This window comes from Hyperoodon ampullatus (assembly GCF_949752795.1).
Source record: "Hyperoodon ampullatus genome assembly, chromosome: 2".
Classification (NCBI taxonomy): Eukaryota; Metazoa; Chordata; class Mammalia; order Artiodactyla; family Ziphiidae; genus Hyperoodon; species Hyperoodon ampullatus.
Genome location: NC_136915.1, coordinates 109709939 through 109732319, shown reverse-complemented (window position 1 = coordinate 109732319; position 22381 = coordinate 109709939). Strand labels below are relative to the sequence as shown.

The following is a 22381-nucleotide window of genomic DNA, read 5'->3' as shown; positions in this document are numbered from 1 at the left end:
TAAAAAATTTTAGTGAACTTTTAACTTTATTTTATTTATTTATTTTTGGCTGCGTTGGGTCTTCGTTGCTGTGCGTGGGCTTTCTCTAGTTGCGGCAGGCAGGGGCTACTCTTCGTTGTGGTGCGCAGGCTTCTCATAGCAGTGGCTTCTCTTGTTGCGGAGCACGGGCTCTAGGCACACGGGCTCAGTAGTTTTGGCGCGCGGGCTTACTGACTTTGCATACAATTTTTGTATCTTCCATGAACTCAGTGTCATTGCTGCTTGTGTCACACCCAAGAAAATGATAGAAATTAAATAAGGAGTAAGATTTTGTTGGGTAGAGTTGAGCTTTGGAAGGTGACAAAGGTGATATTAATTGTAATATCTAAGACTTTTTCATCCCCCAAGAGCCAACTTTTTCCCCACGTGGGGTGATATTGCTCCCTCGGAGAATGGATTGCCATTTTCTCAGCCAGACCAGGGGAGGAAAGGGGAAGGAGAAGTCCTGTGAGAAATGAGTAGAAATCAGGATTTCAGTTAAACATCTTGAGTTTGAGGTACCAGAGGCATAAATGGCACCAGATATTGTGAGTCTAAAGTTCATTAAAAAGTTCTTGGTAGGAAACATCAGTTTAAGAATTGTCAGTATATAGATGATCTTAAAGCCGTGAGATGGATGAGGTTGCCCAGAAGTGAGTGAGCGTAGATAGAATAGAGGACCAAGGACTGGGCTATAAGGAGCAAGTTTCAAAGGATATTGAAAAGGAACGACCAGCGAAGGAGAACCCAGAAAGTAATGTTCTGAAAGCCATGTAATGAATATTTGTCAAGCAGGAGGGAGTTATTGTGTCAGGTGTTGCTGCATAGGTTGCATAAGTTGAGGACTGAGATAACCACTGAATCTGGCAAACACAGTAGTCACTGGTGGTCTTGACAAGGGCCGTTTCCAGGAAGTGAAGTGATTGGAGAGGGTTCTAGAGAGAATGGGAGATGTGGAGTTATCATGTGTAGACAACTCTTTCGAGAAATAAAATGGGAGCAGAGAAATGGAGCTGAAGCTGGAGGGAAATGTGGGTTCAAAAGGTCATTTCTTTTTTCCAAGGTGGGAAATAATGTAGCTATTATCAGATGCTACAGTTGATACAGGATAGAGATGGGGCAATTGCTGGCTGATTTCCTTGAGTAAGTGGGAGAGGATAGCATCAGGTGATAGGTCCATAGACAGTTCCTTTCTTGTAACAGGAAGGTAGAATCTAGGTAGAGATTCAGGTAGGTTGATAGATTTGTTGGTGAGAATGTGCAGAAATTCTCTTCAATTGCTTCTCTTTTCTCAGTGAAATAGGTAGGCACTGCAATAGGTGCTGAGGAAGCACACTCTTAAAAAGCATCAAAGATCTATTAATTGCGAATTCCAGTGCACTGTTTACAGTCTCAGCCTTCAGCTTTTTCTGTTAGTGCAATGGTTTAGAGTAAGACACTTAGAACCAGACTGCTCAAATTCAGGCTCTGCCACTTGCCGTTGGCAATTTACTTGTGAGTGGCAATTTACTTTACTGCCACTTGCCATTGGCAATTTACTTGTGAGTGGCAATTTACTTTACTGCCACTTGCCATTGGCAATTTACTCTCTGTGGTGCTATAATTATTAAATGAGTTAATGTGTGTAGAGTGCTTAAAGTAGTGCCTGGCTTAGTAAAGGCTTGATGACGTTGATGTCAGCTATTATTTATTATACTTAAATCTTTCTTAAAATTCATTTCCCTTTGCTTCTGTTAAATATACAATCATTAATCAGATCCCACTAAATGGATCCTTTCTCTGCCCATTACTAGTTTTCTTACCCCCTTGTGTTTGCCAAAGTTCCATTTTTAGCCCTTCTCTCATTTTCCTGCTCATTCTCTCCCAAAGATTAAATTTATCACCTGCATTCAGATTTATTCAAGTTGGATATCCTAGTTATCTTTGATTCTACCCCTTCAACTAATTATCAAATCTTGTAGACTTCTACCTAGATATTTCTTGAATGAATTCCCTTCTTTTCATTCCCCTTGCCCTCTACCTAACGATTATCATCACCTTTCTACATATTAACAGCGTCACCATCAGCTTCCTAGTATATCTCTTCAGCTTATATACATTACCAGACTAATCTCCTAGTTTTCCCCTACTCAAAAAACAAAACCAAACAACTTCTTCCTTGTTATGTACCAAGTTAAGTAAAAGCCCTAACTTTTAAGACCCTCCACAATGGTTCCAATCTAACTTCCCAGTATTATCTCAAATGCCTTTCCTCCAAGGTTCCTTGGGCTCCGAAGTGTTCCTTTTCCTTAAATATATCCTGTAATTTTCTATTTATAATTAATTCTGCCTAAAATATCCTCTTCTATTACCAAAATTCTACCTATCTTTCAAGAACTATCTTAAATTGCCTCTTTCAGGCAAACTTCCCTGATCATTCCAACTGGATCGAATCTTTTGAACAGTAGCATTTTCTGCCCTGAATAAAATTACATGTATCTTAACTACAGAATATTGCATTGAATAACATGCAAAAGCACCCTGATTGCTAAACAGTGTTAGTTATGACTGAATTGTCTTATCCAAAAAAAATTATTTGGTATCTATATTACAATGATATTGCCATTGTTCAAGATATTTCTGGAAATTCATCAAGGTAAGCCACAAATAGGAAGGACAAATCAGTCCAGTAACTTTATATTTGCATTTTTTAACAAAGAAAGCTATTATCTACCTTGACCATCTCACTTAATTCTCCATGATAAATTCCAAATGACTTTTAAAGTTCTCTCCAGAACGCTACAGAGGACAAATAACTGCGGTTAACTAAAGATATACGTATAACTTGAGATTATGAAAGAAATTACTAAAGTTCACAATGTATTCTAAGTGATAACTGCATCCCAAGATAGGAACTATTCTGAGTCTAGCATTCATTTGAAAGAACACGTCTGTCCCTACCACCTATTTCACAAATGAAGCAGCATGTGTAGGGACTAAGTTTGGGTTCTAGTCAAACTTGGGTTCAAATTAAACTCCATCTCTTACTAGCCATAACCTTGGAGCAAATTACTTACTCACTCTTAGCTTCAGATTTCTCACCTCTAAAATCTACTTTCCTCATAAATTTGTTCTGATAAAGGAGGCAATGCTTATCGAGCACAATGCTTAATACAGTATAGGATCAGATAAATTAAAAAACCACCACCACCCTGAAGCACAGGGAGTTAAGACTTAAAACAAGGATTAAGTCTCATTATGGGTACAGTAAGCCCCCTACAGATGAACCTTCAAGTTCAGAACTTTCAAAGATGCAAACATGCCCCTGTATGCCAGCTGTTGTACTGTACTACTGTACTTTTCAAGGTACTGTACTGTAAGATTCAAAATGTTTCGTTATGTACTCCTGTGTGAAAAGTATTACAAACCGATTACAGTACAGCAATTGTGTGAGTTGGGTTTTGTTGGATGTACGAACAAGTTGGACTTATGAACGTGCTTTCGGAATGGAACTCATTCTTTTATGTAGGGAACTTACTTAACTTTATAATGAACAAAAAGACTCCTGGGCTTCCCTGGTGACGCAGTGGTTGAGAGTCCGCCTGCCGATGCAGGGGACGCGGGTTCGTGCCCCAGACCGGGAAGATCCCACATACCGCGGAGCGGCTAGGCCCGTGAGCCATGGCAGCTGGGCTTGTGCGTCCGGAGCCTGTGCTCCGCGACAGGAGAGGCCTCTGCAGTGAGGCCCGCGTACCGCAAAAAAGACTCCTTTTAGGTCTTCAGCAAACAATACATTTTTGAAGTTGTGTATAAATTATTTACACGCATATTTGTAATAAATCCTTTAATAAAAGCAAAAGCACTTACTTCTGACAATTAAGTTTTCCCCTGGATTTGCTTAAATCACGAAATATCAATTCTCTAGCTCCTAAGTCTCAGATATAGGCTTTTTTTAGATTTCTTCCTGCTCTAGGAATTAGTAATGTCACCTGTCTGGGTTATAGTTTGCTTATCTCTAAAAGAGAGGTTGTATAGTTTTTCCTTAAGGCCTTTTGCAGTCCCTTGTCTCTTTCCACCTTTTTTTATCCTAGCACTCTCTAATACTGCCTTAAAATTGGAACTCTAACTAGGGCCTGAAAAAGTGAACTTTTTAATTTTTAAAATTTTTATTTATTTTTGGCCATGCCACGTAGCATGTGGGATCTTAGTTCCCCAGCCAACGATCCAAACCGTGACCCCTGCCTTGGGAGCATGGAGTCTTAATCACTGGACCGCCAGGGAAGTCCCCACATTTTTTTAAAAGGGGTTAATTTGATAACATAGAATGTTTTAACTTCTGGTCAAGTATTCATTCTGACACTACTTCCTAGTAAACTCCAATTAGCAGGGAGGAACTCTAATGGCTCCTATGTTCAATCCATTCTCAATACATCCTCAACAGGCAACATGAAATGGAAGGATATTTATGGTAAGAATTTTGGACTTCTATGGATATTTATTCTGACCCAAATACTCCTGAAATCAAACCAGAAACATTAAATGCTTAAACAGAACTGCATCTTGTCAGATTCTTGGGGGCGGGTGGGAAAAAGAAATTACACATTGTCTTTTAGAAAAGGATTGGTTTCTTTAATTAGTAAAGAGAAGAAATAGGCTAAATTCCCAAATCCTATTCCCTTTTACAAACTGACCCATAACATCCTCTTTGGACTCTCCTTCTGTGTCCATTTCACCCACGACACACATTCTCATATATTCACCCATATGAGGAACTAATTTCCTGTTTAGACTACTCATCCAAGACCAGAAGTAATCTGTCAACCTTGTGACTATCCACTGAAGGTTAAGAGATGGAAATTCCCTCTCCCCATCCACTTAATACCTTTTCCTTCTTCACTCTGCTCCAGGAAAACGGTATTTATCATTCTTGCTCTAAGATGAGGTCAGAAATTTCCATTATCCAATCATCCATCCATTCGTTCATCCATTTATATATACATAAATATCAATGACAAAATTTTTTTTCCACAGCAATTGCTAGAAGTCTGGAGAAAAGATCACCTGAAGACCCAAACTCCAATACCTTTGAATGTGTGAAAAATATCATACCAACTTTAAAAATAACTCTTTAATCATATTCACATAGGGGAATAAAGGGCAGCACCAGGCTGTCTGGGGAAGGAAGCAAGGTGTTCTCCCTTTGTCCCAATGTCAGCCTGGCACAGTTCTGAGATCACACACACAAGTAGGGCTGGGTTTGGAAGTAGAATAAGGGAGAGGACTGAAGAGACAAAGGCAAGAAGGGAGAGGCAAGGGCTTGCAGTAGTCTCAGTCGGTGGACTCCAACACAGATTCACTCAGCGCAAGGTCCCAGTAGTGCTCAGCCCCATGCTTTTTGAAATGCTCCCGAGCCATGTTCTCTGTAGGGCACTGTTTGAACTTCATCTCCCCAAAGCTCCGGTCTTTGGCTGTACCCTGGGAAAGAGACAAAATTTTTAATAAAAACACTGCAATTTCTAATTTAAATCAGATATAATATTCCTTTATAAAACCTAGTAACATCTGTGTAGCAATGTGCCTACCTGAACATAATTTTATGGTAAAAACAATTCTAGGGACTTCCCTGGTGGTCCCGTGGGTAAGACTTCATGCTCCCAATGCAGGGGGCCCACGTTCAATCCCTGGTCAGGGAACTAGATCCTGCATGCATGCCACAACTAAGAAGCCCACATGCCGCAACTAAAGATCCCGCATGCCTCAAATAAAAGATCCCGAGTGCCGCAACTAAGACCTGGTGCAGCCTAAATAAATAAATAAATATTAAACAAACAAAACAAAACAAACAATTCTAACCTCCACCCCTTTGGATATTTGCTGAGTTTTCATGACTTTATATGGGTTTGTTTTTTTGACTGAATGGAGGATGAGGAGTTCTGTGCTCTGGTGCCTGGATGGAAGAGTAAGTCAGGAAGGACTAGGGAGGGTGAGATGGGATGAACTTGCCTCCCACCAGGGCTCCAGATTTGGGCATTTAACGAGAAAGGAGTTAGAGGCTAAAAGGACTCTTTTCATAAGACTTAGTGAGACCGTGTATATAAGCAGGAGGTTTTGGGGCCCAGTGACAAAGAACAATACAGGGGTTTGGGGGAGAGAGGAATGGGAGCCAGGGGGGATAACCTGCAGACAACTACAATAGAAAGATTCAGTACTTAGTGGAACCGCATTCTCACCAAAGGGACTAGCTGCAATGGCAGTCACAAAATGCTACCTCAAGAGGCTTTCAGGGATCAGATTCCAAAAAGGAGGCTAAAGTACAACTTGGCTTATTTCTGAACCTGAGAAATAATTCCTGAGGACTCTCAGAGATAAATAGAACAGAATTTTAAAGAGATGAAGGGGCTGGGGGATATTAAATATGCAGATGGGGACTTATGAGACAGAGAAACAGTTATTATGGTTATTATTACCTACTTAGTATGCATAAATTGGAGGAATCTGGGGTTAGACAGAAGGATACATGAAAAACAGTAGCAATTACCTATAGAGTGGTCTTAAAAAATGAGGGAATCAGAAGGGACTATTTCAGTAAGTGCTCTTCTGTGTTGTCAGAATTTATTTTAATGAGCATTCACTACTTTTGTAGTAAAGTACTACTTTTTTTGTTTTCGGGCCATGCTGCATGGCATGTGGGATCTTAGTTCCCAGACCAGGGATCGAACCCACGCCCCCTGCAGGAGAAGTGCGGAGTCTTACCGCTGGACTGCCAGGGAAGTCCCAAAGTACTACTTCTATAATAAAGAACTAGTTACTAAATATGAGCACATTTAAAAAATAGAAGATACACACGCACATGCAACCTAAAAGAATAAAATGAAAACATTAAATCAACACAAAGGTAGAAAATATTTACAATGTATAAAATGTATTTTGGAGTGGGAATAAAAGGATTACTGCAGTACATCAGGATAAGAATATAGTTACTAAGGAAAGAAACTTTTAATGCTTCCTGGAGAAATAGGATGATATTTTACACTTCACAAAGGGTGAATGATCCTTAGTTCACAACTTGGCCTGAACAAGCATATTCATTCATTCATTCATTCTTCAGAATAGTGTGGCTCACTAAGAAAATTTGAGGGATGAAAGAATTGTATGACCATAAAAAAATTCCATTTTAAGAGTGATTTAGTCACATTTTGCAAAGCACCATTACATAATAATCAAATTAGGTTCTCAAAATAAAACTGACAATAGGGAGAGAAAATAACATCCACATTTTATAGACAAAGCAACAGTTTTTGACATTAAGTGTCTTGCCCAGTTACACAGCTAGTAAGTGATACTGCCCAGACTCCCAACTTTATATTAAGTCTAGTACTTCTTTCACTATATCCAAAGAAAAAGTCTACAATTCATTTCCCTCTTTCCAAGTCTCATATCCATGACTGTGAAATAAATAAATCGAGAATTTGTATTCTTGCCACCAGTTTCCATACTTTTCCCCAGATGGCATAAACTATATACCCATCAATTTAACTAAAATATAATCATGAAGGATTTGCTGCCAAATACTTAACAATGAATTCCAAAAAGAAATACAGATTACTTAAGGGATTAGCCATTATTTAGTTTTACCATTATATTGCTCCATTTGCATAATATAAACAATCAGGAATTAGCTAAAGTCCTGCTTCAGTGTTTAACAAAGGATCACCTACCTCCCAGACTAGTACACATTTGTTGGTTTTCTTCACAGCTTCCTCATCAGATTCCTCATCATCTGGAAAAGACAATATAGCTAAATCTTGCTCTAGACTTAGATCAGACACCAAGATTTAGGTTCTAAACAAACAGGATTCAAGCCTACCCAAATTCTTTTAAATATTATCACCTTTTCTCATGTATTGGGATCAAATGTCTTCTGTTACTATTTATTTCCCCCCAATTAGACTGAAATCTCCAAACAGGTAGGGACATTAATTAATTCAACAAACATGTATTGAGGACCAATTATGTGTCAAGAGCTGTGACAGGTACTGGGAATAAGGAGATAAATAAAAAAACAATAGGGCTTCCCTGGTGGTGCAGTGGTTGAGAGTCCGCCTGCCGATGCAGGGGACATGGGTTCGTGCCCCAGTCCGGGAAGATCCCACATGCCGCGGAGCGGCTGGGCCCGTGAGCCATGGCCGCTGGGCCTGCGCATCCAGAGCCTGTGTGCTCCACAACAGGAGAAGCCACAACAGTGAGAGGCCCACGTACGGCAAAAAAAAAAAAAAAAAAAAAAAAAAAAAAAAAAAAAAAAAAAAAAAAAAAAAGAACAATAAAAACTGGTCCTAAGCACTTCAGATGCCAAAATGATAAGAGTCCATTCTCAAGGAGTTTTTAGTCTAATGAAGGAGGACAGATATAATGAATGAAAATATCTTAGGAACACTTGAGAAACAAAATAAAATATAGGTCAATTATAGTAAAAAGTGTACTTTAAGTACAAAAATAGGGAAGAACGAAAAGTATAAAAGGGCCAAAGTTAAGAAAAGTAAGGTTCTCTGCACATGTTAAATGCTAACCCAGGTCTTCAAAGAAGGGAAGAATGAATATTGATGGAAGAAGATGGCCTGGAGGATGTCAAATATATATACAAGATAAACTTGGGCAAAAGAATAAAAGTTGATTTTCTTGAATGAAGCAGAGAGCTTTTTTTGATCTGAAAAATATTTTTTGCTCTCAATCCTTTAAAAAACTTTTTATCAAAAAATTATATAATATAGACAATGCACATATGAATGCGCAGGTTGCTGAAATTTCACAAACTAAATACACTTATGTAGCCAGTATCCAGATTCCGGGCTAATAGGGAAACCAGCTGGTAGAAAGGCCTTAAAGGACAGGCAGGAGAATAACTAATACTCATACATATGATCATATAATAAATACTGTATGAATGTCTAGCATGCTTAAAGTCCAAATGGGTCTTTCTAAAATTCTTGAACATTATCTGGTATTTGCAAGAGTGTCAGAGAGAGGGAACAGATGAATGGACAGAGTACCATTCCACCTCCCACTTAATCCCCTCTAACCCCCATTCACCATCTCCCTTTGTGTTAGATGTCTGTTCATCCCACTTTATCCGATGCAGCATAAGACGCTTAAATTTCTTCTGGGCCTTGGGGCCTAGAAACAGAGGAGAATTTTGCCAGAGTTGTGGAAGACAATGGGGTAGAAAGAACGTTTGAGTGCATTCAATGCTCAGACATTAATGTGGTAGCTGAAGGAATCCCAGGAACCACATCTTAGGTCCTTCTACTCCAATAAACACAGAAACAGAGGCCCAAGATATTAAACCCAGGTATGGCTCTAAAATACTATCTTTTTCTCCTTTTTTCCCACCATGTTAATCACTTCAAGGCCTACGGTTGCCTCAATTTTTTCAGACTCACCCCCTTCCACTACTACCACGTTGACATCCTTGTGCAGTACCACCACCCCTGTCAGGTACAGCTGCCCAGCATTGGCCTCAATCTTGAACTTCTTGGCTGGGTTGCTCAAATTTCGAACTCTGGAGAAGGGAAAGTTTAGTTATGGCTTTCATTTTAGCATCAGCAGCTGCCTGAATGGAATGGCAAATAAAAATGGATCCAAAATAGTTTTCTCTCTAAAAACAAAGGCATTTGGAGTAAGCAAATATACTAATGCTTAAAGGTAGAACTGATGAATCCAGAAGTATTTCTACTGTCTTAAACTTCTTCAAAGTCTAGCACTGTACACTTTACAACAAATAGCAGGTAATCAAAATTTACTCTAATAATGAAGGAGAGATATTTACCATCATCCAAAAATATTTATATGCTAGTTGTTCTTGACAGTATAAAGACCAGCAAATTCTTTGCCCTCTAGATGCTTATAATATAAAGTAGTCACAATGCTATGCCTGAAAAATTTCTCGAAGAATATATGAAAAACTGTCAGTGGCAATTACCCACAGTGAGTGGTCCTAAGGAATCAGAGAATAGGAAGGAGACTTTTTCAGTAAATGTCCTTCTGTATTGTTAGAATGTTTTTTATCTTAGTAAGCATTCACTACTTTTATAATAATGTGCCATTTTTATAATAAAGAACTAAACAGGAGCACATCTAAACAGAAGATACACATGTAGTTGACATAAAAGAATAAAATGAAAATATTAAATCAACACAAAAGGTAGAAAATATTTACAACATGGAAAGTCCAGGGCTTCCCTAGTGGTGCAGCGGTTAAGAATCCACCTGCCAATAGGGGACACGGGTTCGAGCCCTGGTCTGGGAAGATCCCACATGCCACGGAGCAACTAAGCCCGTGCACCACAATTACTGAGCCTGAGTGCCTAGAGCCTGTGCTCCACAACAAGAGAAGCCACAACAAGAAGCCTGCGCACTGCAATGAAGAGTAGCCCCCACTCGCCGCAACTAGAGAAAGCCCGCGCGCAGCGACGAAGACCCAATGCAGCCAAAATAAAAACAAATAAATAAATCAAAAATAAATAAATAAATAAATAAATAAACAAAGTCCACTTTGGAGTGGTAATAAAAGGATTACTGCAATACATTAGGATAAGGATATAGTTAACTGAGGAAAAAAACTTTTAATGCTTCCTGAAAAAATAATATTTTATGCTTCATAAAGTATGAATGATCCCTAGTTCACATCTTGGCCTGAATAAGCATATTCATTCATTCATTCTTCAGAACTAGTATTAGTTCACTAAGACCTCAGAGATGGAAGACTAAGTTTTTAACTCTCACCAATGAAAAAGAACTACTAGCTCTTGATTTACACTAGGGTCGTTAAAAGAAAGTAGAGCTGATATTAGGTATGCTTTACACCAGTGATTCTGCCTCAATCACCTGGAAAATGTTTTGGTATTTCTAAGGAAAAGGCTGGCCCAGTTTGGACACCTACCTATAAACAGATATGTGTACCCCCTGTGAAATGTCTTCTTTAAGCTTTTTAATTTTCTTGACCTTTCTCTGTTCTGCTGTAAGTTTTCGGGCAGCGTTGGCCTCTTCATGCGCTCTGTCGTGACAGGAAGGACATCCACAAGTGAGAAAGGCATTGAAGATCAGAGGCAGGGCTGAGGGAAAGAGAGAGCAACGGAGAACTCTCCCCTCCCTCCAAATATGGATCCCCCAGAAGAGTCTGGGAAAGGTACTTGCCCTGGGTTTCCACCCAATCCCATGGCACTTACTTCTGTCTTTTTGCCATCTGAGCTCTGACATGGGCTTCTACCTTCGTGGGGTCTTGAACAGCTTCTGTTCCTAATACTCGCATCAAATTTGAAATTCTCACTGCAGTGAAGAGATGATAGAAATCAATCTCCTAAGTCATTACTCCAGCTGGGATAACCTGTCAATCTCTTCTCTACTAATTCATATCATTCACCTATTTCAAATCTCTGCTCAAAACTCACTCCCTCCAAATACTCTTACCGTGAAAGCCCATCCAATTAATTCAGCATTTGAGGGAGGTCACATAATTAATTTAAATAACTGGTATGCATTTATTCACATTGTTTGAACATTTACGAAAGACAAGGAACTTAATTTCTTTGGCATTTTTCACTCTCATCATAGCATTTAGTGAAAGATCCTATACATAACAGTGCTCACTCAAAATATTACTAACTGATAATGGAAACTACAGGAGTGAGTGAATTTTTTTTTTTTTTTGCGGTACGTGGGCCTCTCACTGTTGTGGCCTCTCCCGTTGCGGAGCACAGGCTCCGGACGCGCAGGCTCAGCAGCCATGGCTCACGGGCCCAGCCGCTCCGCGGCATGTGGGATCCTCCCGGACCGGGGCACGAACCCGTGTCCCCTGCATCGGCAGGCGGACTCTCAACCACTGCGCCACCGGGGAAGCCCAGGAGTGAGGTTTTTTAAACTGCATTTTCATTTTTCAAACACTTAAGAATTATGTACATAACAACTCTATGCAAATACTCCAACTACTATCTTCATGAATTTCAAGCCTATTATTCTTCCAGGAATATAGGAATGTTTTATGGTCAATATTAGTTTAAAAAAAAAAAAAAGCCTTAAATGACCTCTACAATGACTATGTTGACCTGTCTTAATAAGGAAAGGCAACAGAAAATTTAGGAAAGGAAGAACCAATGAATGATTCTGAGAAACAAAAAGCACCCAAATATAGAGAGATGCTAAAGATCCTCTAGAATGACGGAGATAAACTTGTCACCCTTTCTTCCCTGCCTCTAAGATATGTACCTTTGGGTTCTGGAGGAGGCATCAGGCCTAGCCTGACTTTCTCTTGTAGCTCCTTCTGTGCTTCCCTCCTTGTTTGCCTTCGAAGTTTCTTCTGTTCCTTCTTGGTCAGATATACCCCCAGAGTAACTGGTGTGTCATTGTCGACTGTCAGGCAGAGAAATGAATGTACCAAAGCAATAAGCATATTAGAGGGATATAGGTGAATATCAATCACATTAAAAGGAACTTTACAGCAACATGGATTGACCTAGAGATTGTCATAATGAGTGAAATAAGTCAGACAGAGAAAGACAAATATATGATATCGCTTATATGTGGAATCTGAAAAAAGGGTACAAATGAACTTATCTACAAAACAGAAACAGAGTTACGGATGTAGAACACAGACTTATGGTTATCGGGGGGAAGGGGGAAGGGATAAATTGGAAGACTGGGATTGACATATACACACTACTAATATGGACCTACTGTATAGCACAGGGAACTCTACTCAATACTCTGTAATGGCCTATATGGGAAAAGAATCTAAAAAATAGTGGATATCTGTATATGTGTAGCTGATTAACTTTGCTGTACGCCTGAAACTAACACAACATTGTAAATCAACTATACTCCAATTAAGATTAAAAAAAAAAAGAAAAAGAAAGGACCTCTAGTTTGCTTTTAGTTAATTTTAGGTCGTGATAATGGTATTATGGTTATGTCTTTAAAAAGCATTCTTTTTTTCTTTTTTTTTAAATTTATTTTTGGCTCCCTTGGGTCTTCATTGCTGCGTGCAGGCTTTCTTTAGTTGCGGCGAGTGGGGGCTACTCTTTGTTGCAGTGTGAGGGCTTCTCATTGCAGTGGCTTCTCTTGTTGCGGAGCACGGGCTCTAGGCATGTGGGCTTCAGTAGTTGTGGCTCACAGGCTCTAGAGCGCAGGCTCAGTAGCTGTGGCGCACGGGCTTAGTTGCTCTGCGGCATGTGGGATCTTCCCGGACAAGGGCTCGAACCCGTGTCCCCTGCATTGGCAGGTGGATTCTTAACCACTGCCCCACCAGGGAAGCCCCTAAAAAGCATTCTTATCTTTCATGAGTAATGTTCTAACTTGTTATTCTTTAAGCAGTTGAACCCTTTTATAAACTGAAATGTGGCAAATATAGAAAACAAAATTAGAGCTGCTCCGGCTGCTCTGTGTGAGGATTTGGGGTAGGTGGGGGGTATCCAGAATCCCATTTGGATCCTACTTATTGAACCTCAACGTGCCTATGTAATACAATTTGAAAACCACTGGCCAACATTATGAAATTTATAATTTAAGAGTCATAGAGATTAGGAAAAATCTTCTGAGCTCCCAAAGCAGATTTACTCAATTTGTTAAAGCAAACAAAATCCCCCACTTTCTTCTAATGATTCACGCTGATGACAGCTAAGTACATTCTGATTAAGTATAATTCAATGATTATTATCCTTTTATTATTACAGGGTCTCAACCTATTTTTCTGAACTTATTAGAGATACTGGCAAGCAAATTTACTGAGTAAATTTACTGAGTAAAAACTAACCTCCTCTATTCATCTCAAATTTGATGAAAATGTTAAAATCTCCTGTGATTACTTAAGAAGGAATATCAGTTAGTGTTATCTCTACATATGAGAAAATTCTGTATTATAAGTGATTTACCCAAGGGATTCAGCTAGTTCACAGCCACAACTAAAACCCATCTCTTCTGACTGAGCCAACAGACTTTCACTACAAAAATGATAAAGAGAAAGGCTGAAGAAAAAGAAGATTGAAGAAGGCCAGGAGTTTAGTGGTGGTGTACTAGACTAGAGTTGGAAGTCAACACTATGGCAAAAGCCCAATTTGTAATATACATCAGTGAGGCCATCTATAGATTAGACCTCAATGCTCTGCAGCTGCACTGTCCAATACTGTAGCCACTAGCTACATGTACTATTTAAATTTAAATTGAATAAAATTAAAAATTCAGTCCCTCAGCTGTATTAATGCAACTTGGTTTTCAAGTTCTCAATAGTGATGTGTGCAAAGCAGCTATAGTATAGACAGCCCAGACAGAGCACATGCCCATTATCGCATAAATTTCTATTGGCTAATACTCCTCTAGAGCTTTGATTGAGTAATCTCTACATTACCTGGAGGGTTGAGCTGGGCTGGATGTTCAACAAGATTTGTGATTCCAAAATAATCTTCTCTCTTGGGATTTTCCTCTGTACTAAAATTGGAGGAAGAAGGGAAAACAGGATATGTGGGTAGAGATGATTCCAAGAGAGAGGGAATCTCAGAAACACAATGAAAAAATCCACTCCCCATAATGCATTCTAGAACTTTTTACAGTATTTGCATGTCTATAATATGTAATATATCACATATAATTTTCAAGATAAGAAAACGGTCCCACTAAGGTTGGATGCACTCTCTATATCAGTCATTGTCAACCTTTTTTTTCTACCCTAACACCCCTGATGGACACCGTATTCTCTCATTAGTAACAATAATTCGCTGGGACAGCGGTTGACAAAGGAAGCATAAGGGAAGGCTGAGACAGTCTCCTAAAGCCATGTATCAGAATAATGGAGCAGATATGATTGAAGCTCGCCAAATGTTTCTTATACGCTTTATTTATCATTCTCTCCCCCATCAACTAAGAATTCTTGCTCTATTCTAGGACTGGATCTTTAAGAAATGTAAACACCTACTATAAGTAGCAAAAGAAGGTAATTAAGAAAACAAATATGGTAAAAACAAATAACCATGTATAACAAAGCAAGCAGAAATTTTACAGATTATTTGTATAGATTATTTAGACTATATGTGCCCAATCCTCCTACATTAACCCAAAAAACTAAAACAACCCATACAGCATATCCTTTACAAATATATGAGCTTGTATATGGTTATCTATCTTCCTTGGATTTAAAATTTTTACTTAATGCACAAGTACCATCTTTCCCATTAAAACTCTAGGCTTATTAAAAGCTATTAACCAACAAACTCACAGGTCAAAGCCATTGGGGATGATATAAGAGTCCCACCACTCAATTTCAGGGATATCACCTTCCTTCAACTCCTTCTTAGGAGCAATGAGGGCCAGCCTAGTTGAAGTATGAATGCCTGTTTTTCGAGCTGCCTGTGAGATCTCTGCCTGCAGCTTCTCCAGTTGAGCCTAAAGACAAGACAAGAAGATAAACTGAAGTCAAAGAAAACAGGGAAGTAGTAGAATCCCAAACTTTAAAACACTCCCTTGTTGAACTCTTTACATCTAATACAACAAATTCATACTCTCTGAAAGCTTAGAAAAAGGAGCTGTTCTGCTTTACTTTATCCTTTACTTGGTTGATTTACATACATTTCACTCTCATCACTAGCCCTTTACCCCACAGTGCCTGCCTGAAGCAAATATGCAGAAATGGAATTTTATGGAAAACCTCATTCTGAGAGGATGAAAACAAGAAGGTAAAAGTCATCAAATATACAGTCAATCAAACTATCCAAGTGTGTGGACTGTCTGCAGTAAATTTTAACACCAGGCTAGCTTTCATTAGTTGCCCTAAGGGTTCTCAATGGTTTCCCTCCACTGACTGTTGTATGTGGAGAATTTTCAAATTCAATTTTATTTCTACCTAAGTAGAACGTAAGTAATGGAGAAGATAAATCAGCTAAAAATCAAGTATTCCAGAAAAAAATATAGTATTTTAAAAATCACTCATTGCTTTACTACTTGTTTATCTAATTGCCAAAAACATAGAGAACTGAGTTGACGGTTATTTCAGGACTATATTCAATTTCCTTTGTCACCTTTCTAACTTCTTCAAAATTCTATATTATATTCTAAGCCAGATACCTTTGTCCGTAATCGCTGGGCAATCTTTTCAAATTTGCCCTTGTCGTGGAATTTAAAAGTGCGTCTCTGGCGCTGGGAAGGGGCAATTGAGACTCGGGGGTCAAAAAAGGTATTAGACTCCATGTCTTCTGATGGCTTTTCTTTTAGCTGTTGTTTGAATTGTTCCCTCTTCACAGCCCGAATATTGGCCTTCAGAGTAGGCATACGGTGTGTCAGCTCAATTTCCTTGCCGGTTGCATCTACAGTTCGACCTTGTTCATCAAGAATCAGTGGTGTAGGTTTAGTTTGATCTTTTAACTCCACCTTCCTGAAAAATAGCCCACAATGGAATACATCCCATTTGGAACAATAAGTCAAGCAAAAAAAAAAACCAAGCAGAAAATAAAAAACAGGACTTCCCTGGTGGCGCAGTGATTAAGAATCCGCCTGCCAATGCAGGAGACACGGGTTCAATCCCTGGTCCAGGAAGATCCCACATGCTGCGGAGCAACTAAGCCCATGCACCATGACTACTGAGTCTGTGCTCTAGAGTCTGTGAGGCCCAACTGCTGAGCCCGCGTGCCTATGCTCAACAAGAAAAGCCACCGCAATGAGAAGCCCGCACAGTGCAATGAAGAGTAGCCCCCGCACAGCAACGAAGACCCAACGCAGCCCAAAATAAATAAAATTAAAAAAAAAAAAAAAAAAGAAAGGAAAAATCAAAACCCAACAAAGACAACTAGGTTACAAAATTCTAAGGAACATAAACCCATCAGTGAATAATAACATCTTGATTGAAACTATCAAACTGGACAGTTGAGTATACAGTACAATCAGATGAAATGAACTTATAAATTACAATGGTAAGAAGTTGGAATCATATCTTCCTTTACTCCTTAATTCTTGAGTCAGACAGGGGATGGCAAACCAATTAAGGTGCTAAAAATGAAGTCTATCACCTTTACCTAGTTGTAGAGAACTCTCAGATCTGGTCTCACTCAATGTGGTTTAATGGATATAGTTCTGACTTAGGATCCAGGAAACCTGGCTCTATTCCTAGCTCCAATATTAGAGGAATAATCTTAACTTCAGTTCTACCAATTGTAAAAAGAAGATAATTAAACTCTGCAACAAGGTAACCAAGAAAATAAATTCAATTGGTATTTATTGAGTATACGTAAGAAATATGAAACTAAGAAATTATTTAAGTTCCTTGCAAGAAGAGCATCAATAACATTCAAAGGTATTTATTGCTTCTCAAGCTTCAGAAACGAGTTCCATGAAACAGATACTCACGGGGGAGCAATGCCCATAGCATGGAGATTGGCCAGGCCCACCATGTTGGCATTGCCGATGAGCCCTGGTTTCAGTGCCAGCTGGGCTTGGATGCGGGCTTGTAGTTCAGCTGCTTTCCTTGCCTTCTCAATGGCATCATTCATGAAAGTGGCGGCCTGGGAGGGCTGAATAGTGTTGCCAATTGGAAGTCGCTCTGGTTGGGAGGAAGAAGGAGTCTTTGGCTGCGAGACAGAGAAAAAGAAATCAGAATCAGAAAAATGAGACAGGCAGGCAGATCTCCCCCCGCCCCCCCACCATAGAGTGGTAGACTGTGGTAAATTGGGGGTGGAACATGCAGTCATCTTCTGGACTCTCATTTGAGTGGCTGGCAAGAAATTCTGTGCTCAAGATTCTTATTTTCAGAGAAATCTGGTTACAATACCTGAGGCGTAGGGGGGCTAATGAAACTTAGTTGTTTTTTCCTTTCCTCGATTTGCCGTGTTGCTGCCTCCATCATCTGTTTGATCTGCTCTCAGTGGGGGAAAAAGTTGAGAAACTGTTAACATCTCTTTTTTATTTCTCTCATACAGGTTCCTAAACTCAAAGGGCTTTCAGGTTTAGAGAACAAAACATTTTTGAATCACCCCATCATATCCTGCTTGTACCATAGACTAGAAAATGTAATAAAGATAAGCCTACACAGCTGAGCACTGGAATTTTTCAACCTATCTTCCCAAGGCAGGATTGGCATGTTAAGTATTGATAGTAACATACCTTGCTAATTAAGACTCTGGAGTCAGGGAAACCTGAGTTTGAATCTTAACTCTACCATTTAATGCTTGTGTGACCTTGAACATGGTATTTAATTTCTAAACCTCCAAGTGTCTAAAAGGGGTAAAAATGGTACCTACCTTACAGGGCAACTGTGAACATTTAGAAAATGCATGCAAAACTGAAAGAACCCATAAACATTATTACACTTAAAAAAAAAAAATCACACTATTGGTCCCTGAGTTCCTAGTTTGGGTAACGGGAGCCAACAATGTAAAGACTTACTTCCTCTGCCCTAAAGAAGTTCAGAATAATAAGTTTTGAGGACATGATCAAATAACTCTTCTTGAATTTTCCAAAAGAGTCCTGTGTCAAGGCGCTTCAAGATATTTTTAAAAATTTATTTTAAACATTTTTTTGAATAGGTGGTATATTTACATAGTTTAAAATGCAAAAAAGTACAAAAGGGTATACTGTGAATTCTTCCACCCCATTTTCTATAAAAAAACATCACCATCAGTTTCTTTCCTTTCAGAAATATCATACATAATATGCAAATCCATCCATCCACCCACCCATCCATATATATGTATATATTCTATTTCTCCTGTAACAAGTTTTAAGTGGTACAAGAAATATTTACTACTTACGTGGTATTAAAATTTTTTAACAGTGCCCATTTTAAACACACAGATAATTCCTATTAAAAACATACAAAGTGAACTCAAAATTATTTAAGTGGATTATATCTTTTCTGTGTTATAGTATTTGGAAATTCTTCTCTGCCATCATGTTGAATTCTAATCATTTCAATAATTTTCGTACTGACACAGTGAGGTATATATTTGGGCAAAGGATGTATGTAACACACCTTCGTTGCCACATAATAGGTGCTCAGTAAATGCTATTTCAATAGCCTTCAACTGGAATACTCCTGGTTAAACCAAGAAATGATGAAACATAAAGCAGGACATAAAATTTTCCCAATGCTAACAATTAATTCAAATTAAGGCCACGATAAGTCTGGACCCATCCACCTCTTACTTCTTCAACTCTCAAAACCACCACTTCCAGTTCTTAATTACTAACCTGGAGCTTAGTCAGCATGCCAGGACTCTCTGAGGGAGGCCCAGGGATTACTTCTGGCTCCTCTTCCACCTCCTCAAAACGGGGTATCCGTCGCTTTTTTACTCCTGATGATTCCTTGGAGATCTCAGAGTCATCACCAAACACTTCCTAAGGGAACCCAAGATGAAAGAAGAGTTGTATCCCTGCCCATGGGAGAAGGGAAGAATAATCCTAGTCCTTATCAGCATTTTGTGGCTTTTCCCAGAGTCTTCTAGACCCTCCACCAAATGGACCATCTCACCCATCTCAACTTCATTATTCTCCTACTCCAGTCAAACAAATTTCATCCCATGTTCTTATAAATGTTCCCATCCCAAGGTCTTTGCAAATCTTACTGCCCACATTTGTAATGATCTCCCTCAACTTTTCCCCCAGTCCAAATCCTGCCTAAAACTCACCTCCTCCAGGAACTTTTTCTCATTAATAATCTCATCCCACTCTGATCAAACTGTTGTTTCACATCCTTTTAGCGCTTAAGAGCTTGGTTCATACTAAGTAAAATTACACTGCTGATATTCTGTTTGCCAAGTGTTAAGTCTTTCAATGTTAGTACGTACTTTCTCCCAACTAGTGTCTAAGCTCTTCCAGGACAGGGGCTTTCTCTCTTTTTCAGTATTCCCCAATAACACTTTGTTCTCATCAAACAATGGGAACTCAAATATGTTGACTAATTTGCAAGGTGAACTTAACAGGACCAAGAGTGGCCAACTGGAAGGGACAATGGGAAAAAGCAAATGTACACACCGGTGGTAGGCTTTGGGTGACATCCCCTCTTCACTAGGAGGGCTCGTGTTTTGCAAGGACATATCCTCGGCCAGGGGCGAGCGCTTCCTGGAACTCCTACAGTTCAAGAAAAAGGACTCTCCCATAATATATTGTGTGGGGTGGGGACTGAATGGACCAAAATGGGACCCGAATCCCAAGGCTATCTAGATACCTCCTTCAAGAAACCATTTTTATTAATCCCACCCAATGTAGTCACTTTATTCACAGCAGACCCTCAGCACTTATACAGTAGCACGCCCTATCAAAACATAATCTTCACTCTACAGATCTGTGTATACTATGGATCAAGCATTCCCCCTTAAATGTAACAAAATTCAACTAAAGTCTGAAACTCTATAGTCAACCCTAAAATTTACATGAAACTGCTACTCAGATTTTATAATTTGTGACTGTATTTTGTTGTGCCCTCCCATCCCCCAATCCTTAAACTGCAAATTCCTTTAAGGCAAGGACTATCTTTCATTCCTCTGATAACCCTACAAAACCCTAAACACAAAAAGCACACAAATCTCTATTTCTCTTGGTTACACAGCCTGGCCAGGGACCAAGCAGACACTGCTTATTCACTCCTGTGCCTCAGAAAAAACAAAAGGATAGCCAGGATATCAAAAGCACTTTGGAAGGTTTTTGATGGGAGTCGCAGAAAAGATTTTTTTTTTTAAGAGACAGACAGAGAAAAGAGATAGATCAGCTACTTGACACTGCTAATATTGAAAGAGGCCATGACCAATCAGCAACTATAGGATAAAAAGTGAAGGAGGTAAGGGAGGTAATGATGGTCCCTTTAAGTATTCCACTCATGGGGCCAGATGACTGGCAATATGCTATGTGGAAAACAGTAGGCTCTCAAGACACACAGTAAAAAATCAATTGCCGTTAGGTGTCCCATCTACAAGCCCATTGCAGAGTAATATCTCTAAAGGACCAAAAATGAGGTCTATGGCTCAGGTAGCAGTGAAGTCACATTCTGAAGCAATCTACTAGGCCTCAAGTAAATCAAAGCATAAAATCTTAGAGCAATCAATTTATTAAAAAAAAAAAGAAAGAAAGAGACTTAGGGAAACATGAGAACCAAAACTCCTAACTGTATATGAAAAAGGACAAAGCTACCTACTGTTTCCTTGGAACGTTTCAACCCATGAACTTAGGTAGTTCATCACCATAGGATGGTGATAATACACGTTCACCCCCTCTACTTCAATGTCTAAGTACCTCTCTTAAATATTAGGTATTCTAATAGTGGATATTAAAGTGTGAGCCAGGTAAGCTCAGCAACTTTGTTACCATTCAAAACACTCCAAGTTCATCAGATAGTTAACTGTAACCTACCTTTAGCTCTCGTTTTCTGCTCCTGTCACTGCTGGACTTGGAATGCCTAGAGCTTCGGCCTTCCTCCACAGCCTCAAACAGTTTATCCACAAATCGGAGAGTAGAATCATCAAGAAAAGGTTTCAGATGGTCTGGCAAGAAAAAAAGAGGTGGTAAGGCTGAAAAGGTAAAAGTACTTAGTCCAATACTAGGCATACAACAGATGCCAACACTGGAATTTTATCACTAAGAGGGAGGGAAATGCTTTCTTAAGTTCTTTCTAGGCTTCTCATACATTCTCTTACATTAAATGACCTTGCCCCACGAGATAAAAATAGTTATAATTTTTTGGCGTAGGAAGTAGCATAGCCAGAGTAACCTGTTTAGGTTGAGCATCAAAGTTTAAGACGAATAACCACTCTAACTTTTCCCAAACAGCAGTTGGAGGAGACTACCTTAACAAAATCTGCCTCCCTCAACTTTTTTCATGTATTTCATAGAGACTTCTATATGTTTAGATGTCGATCTGAATCTAAATATACCCATTTGACTTTAGTATATTTCCTAAGTAAATATAATTTAGGTAACTCAGTGCAGTGGTCAAAGGAAATCAGTCTGAGATTCAAAATATGTCACAAATAGTATAAAAAATAAAAAAATAAGAGAAAAAGCAATATTAATTATTTAGGCTATTTCCATTATAATGCAAGAGAAAATAAACTGTGGCCTGACCTTATTTTAGACACTTCCAACAGAGAGAATTTTGGGGAAGTTTGAAGCAGTATTTGGGGTCATCCTACATGTTAAGCCAGAAGTTTCAGAAAGGTACATACCAGCTGCCTTCTTCTTGTCCATGCCCTTCCCCACACAGTTCAGTGCTGCTGTGACCACTGTGGGCTCTGAGAACCCCAGCACCCTCTTCACTGTCTTCTCTATCCATGGTTTCAGCTCATCCAGCTCCCTCTTAGACAGTGCCATTCTTCAGGAAAAGGATAGCTCAAAATAGGATTCAATACTGCACCTAAAAAGAAACCAG

At 39.2% G+C, this 22381-nt stretch overlaps 1 protein-coding gene across 1 annotated transcript; it reads right to left on the bottom strand.

Annotated features, from left to right (window-relative positions):
* Positions 1–5135: 5135 nt before the first annotated feature.
* On the bottom strand, positions 5136–22343 carry PRPF3 (pre-mRNA processing factor 3). Its single transcript, XM_079698384.1, has 15 exons — positions 22179–22343; positions 21367–21497; positions 19213–19359; positions 17795–17878; positions 17374–17594; positions 16099–16405; positions 15254–15420; positions 14390–14469; positions 12256–12399; positions 11220–11319; positions 10934–11047; positions 9435–9553; positions 9085–9168; positions 7716–7777; positions 5136–5472 (listed from the first exon to the last, which is right to left on the bottom strand). The coding sequence occupies exons 1-15, from the start codon at positions 22321–22323 to the stop codon at positions 5326–5328; spliced, it is 2052 nt and encodes a 683-aa protein (XP_079554510.1). The 5' UTR covers positions 22324–22343; the 3' UTR covers positions 5136–5325.
* Between the last annotated feature and the right edge of the window lie 38 nt (positions 22344–22381).

Coding starts and splice junctions, on each gene's coding strand:
- PRPF3 (XM_079698384.1), bottom strand. CDS start 22,323: ATGGCACTGTCTAAGAGGGAGCTGGATGAGCTGAAACCATGGATAGAG. Junction 14,470..15,253: donor ATCCCCAATGGCTTTGACCT/GTGAGTTTGTTG, acceptor CTCCAATTTTAG/TACAGAGGAAAATCCCAAGA. Junction 12,400..14,389: donor AGCCCAGCTCAACCCTCCAG/GTAATGTAGAGA, acceptor TCTGCCTGACAG/TCGACAATGACACACCAGTT.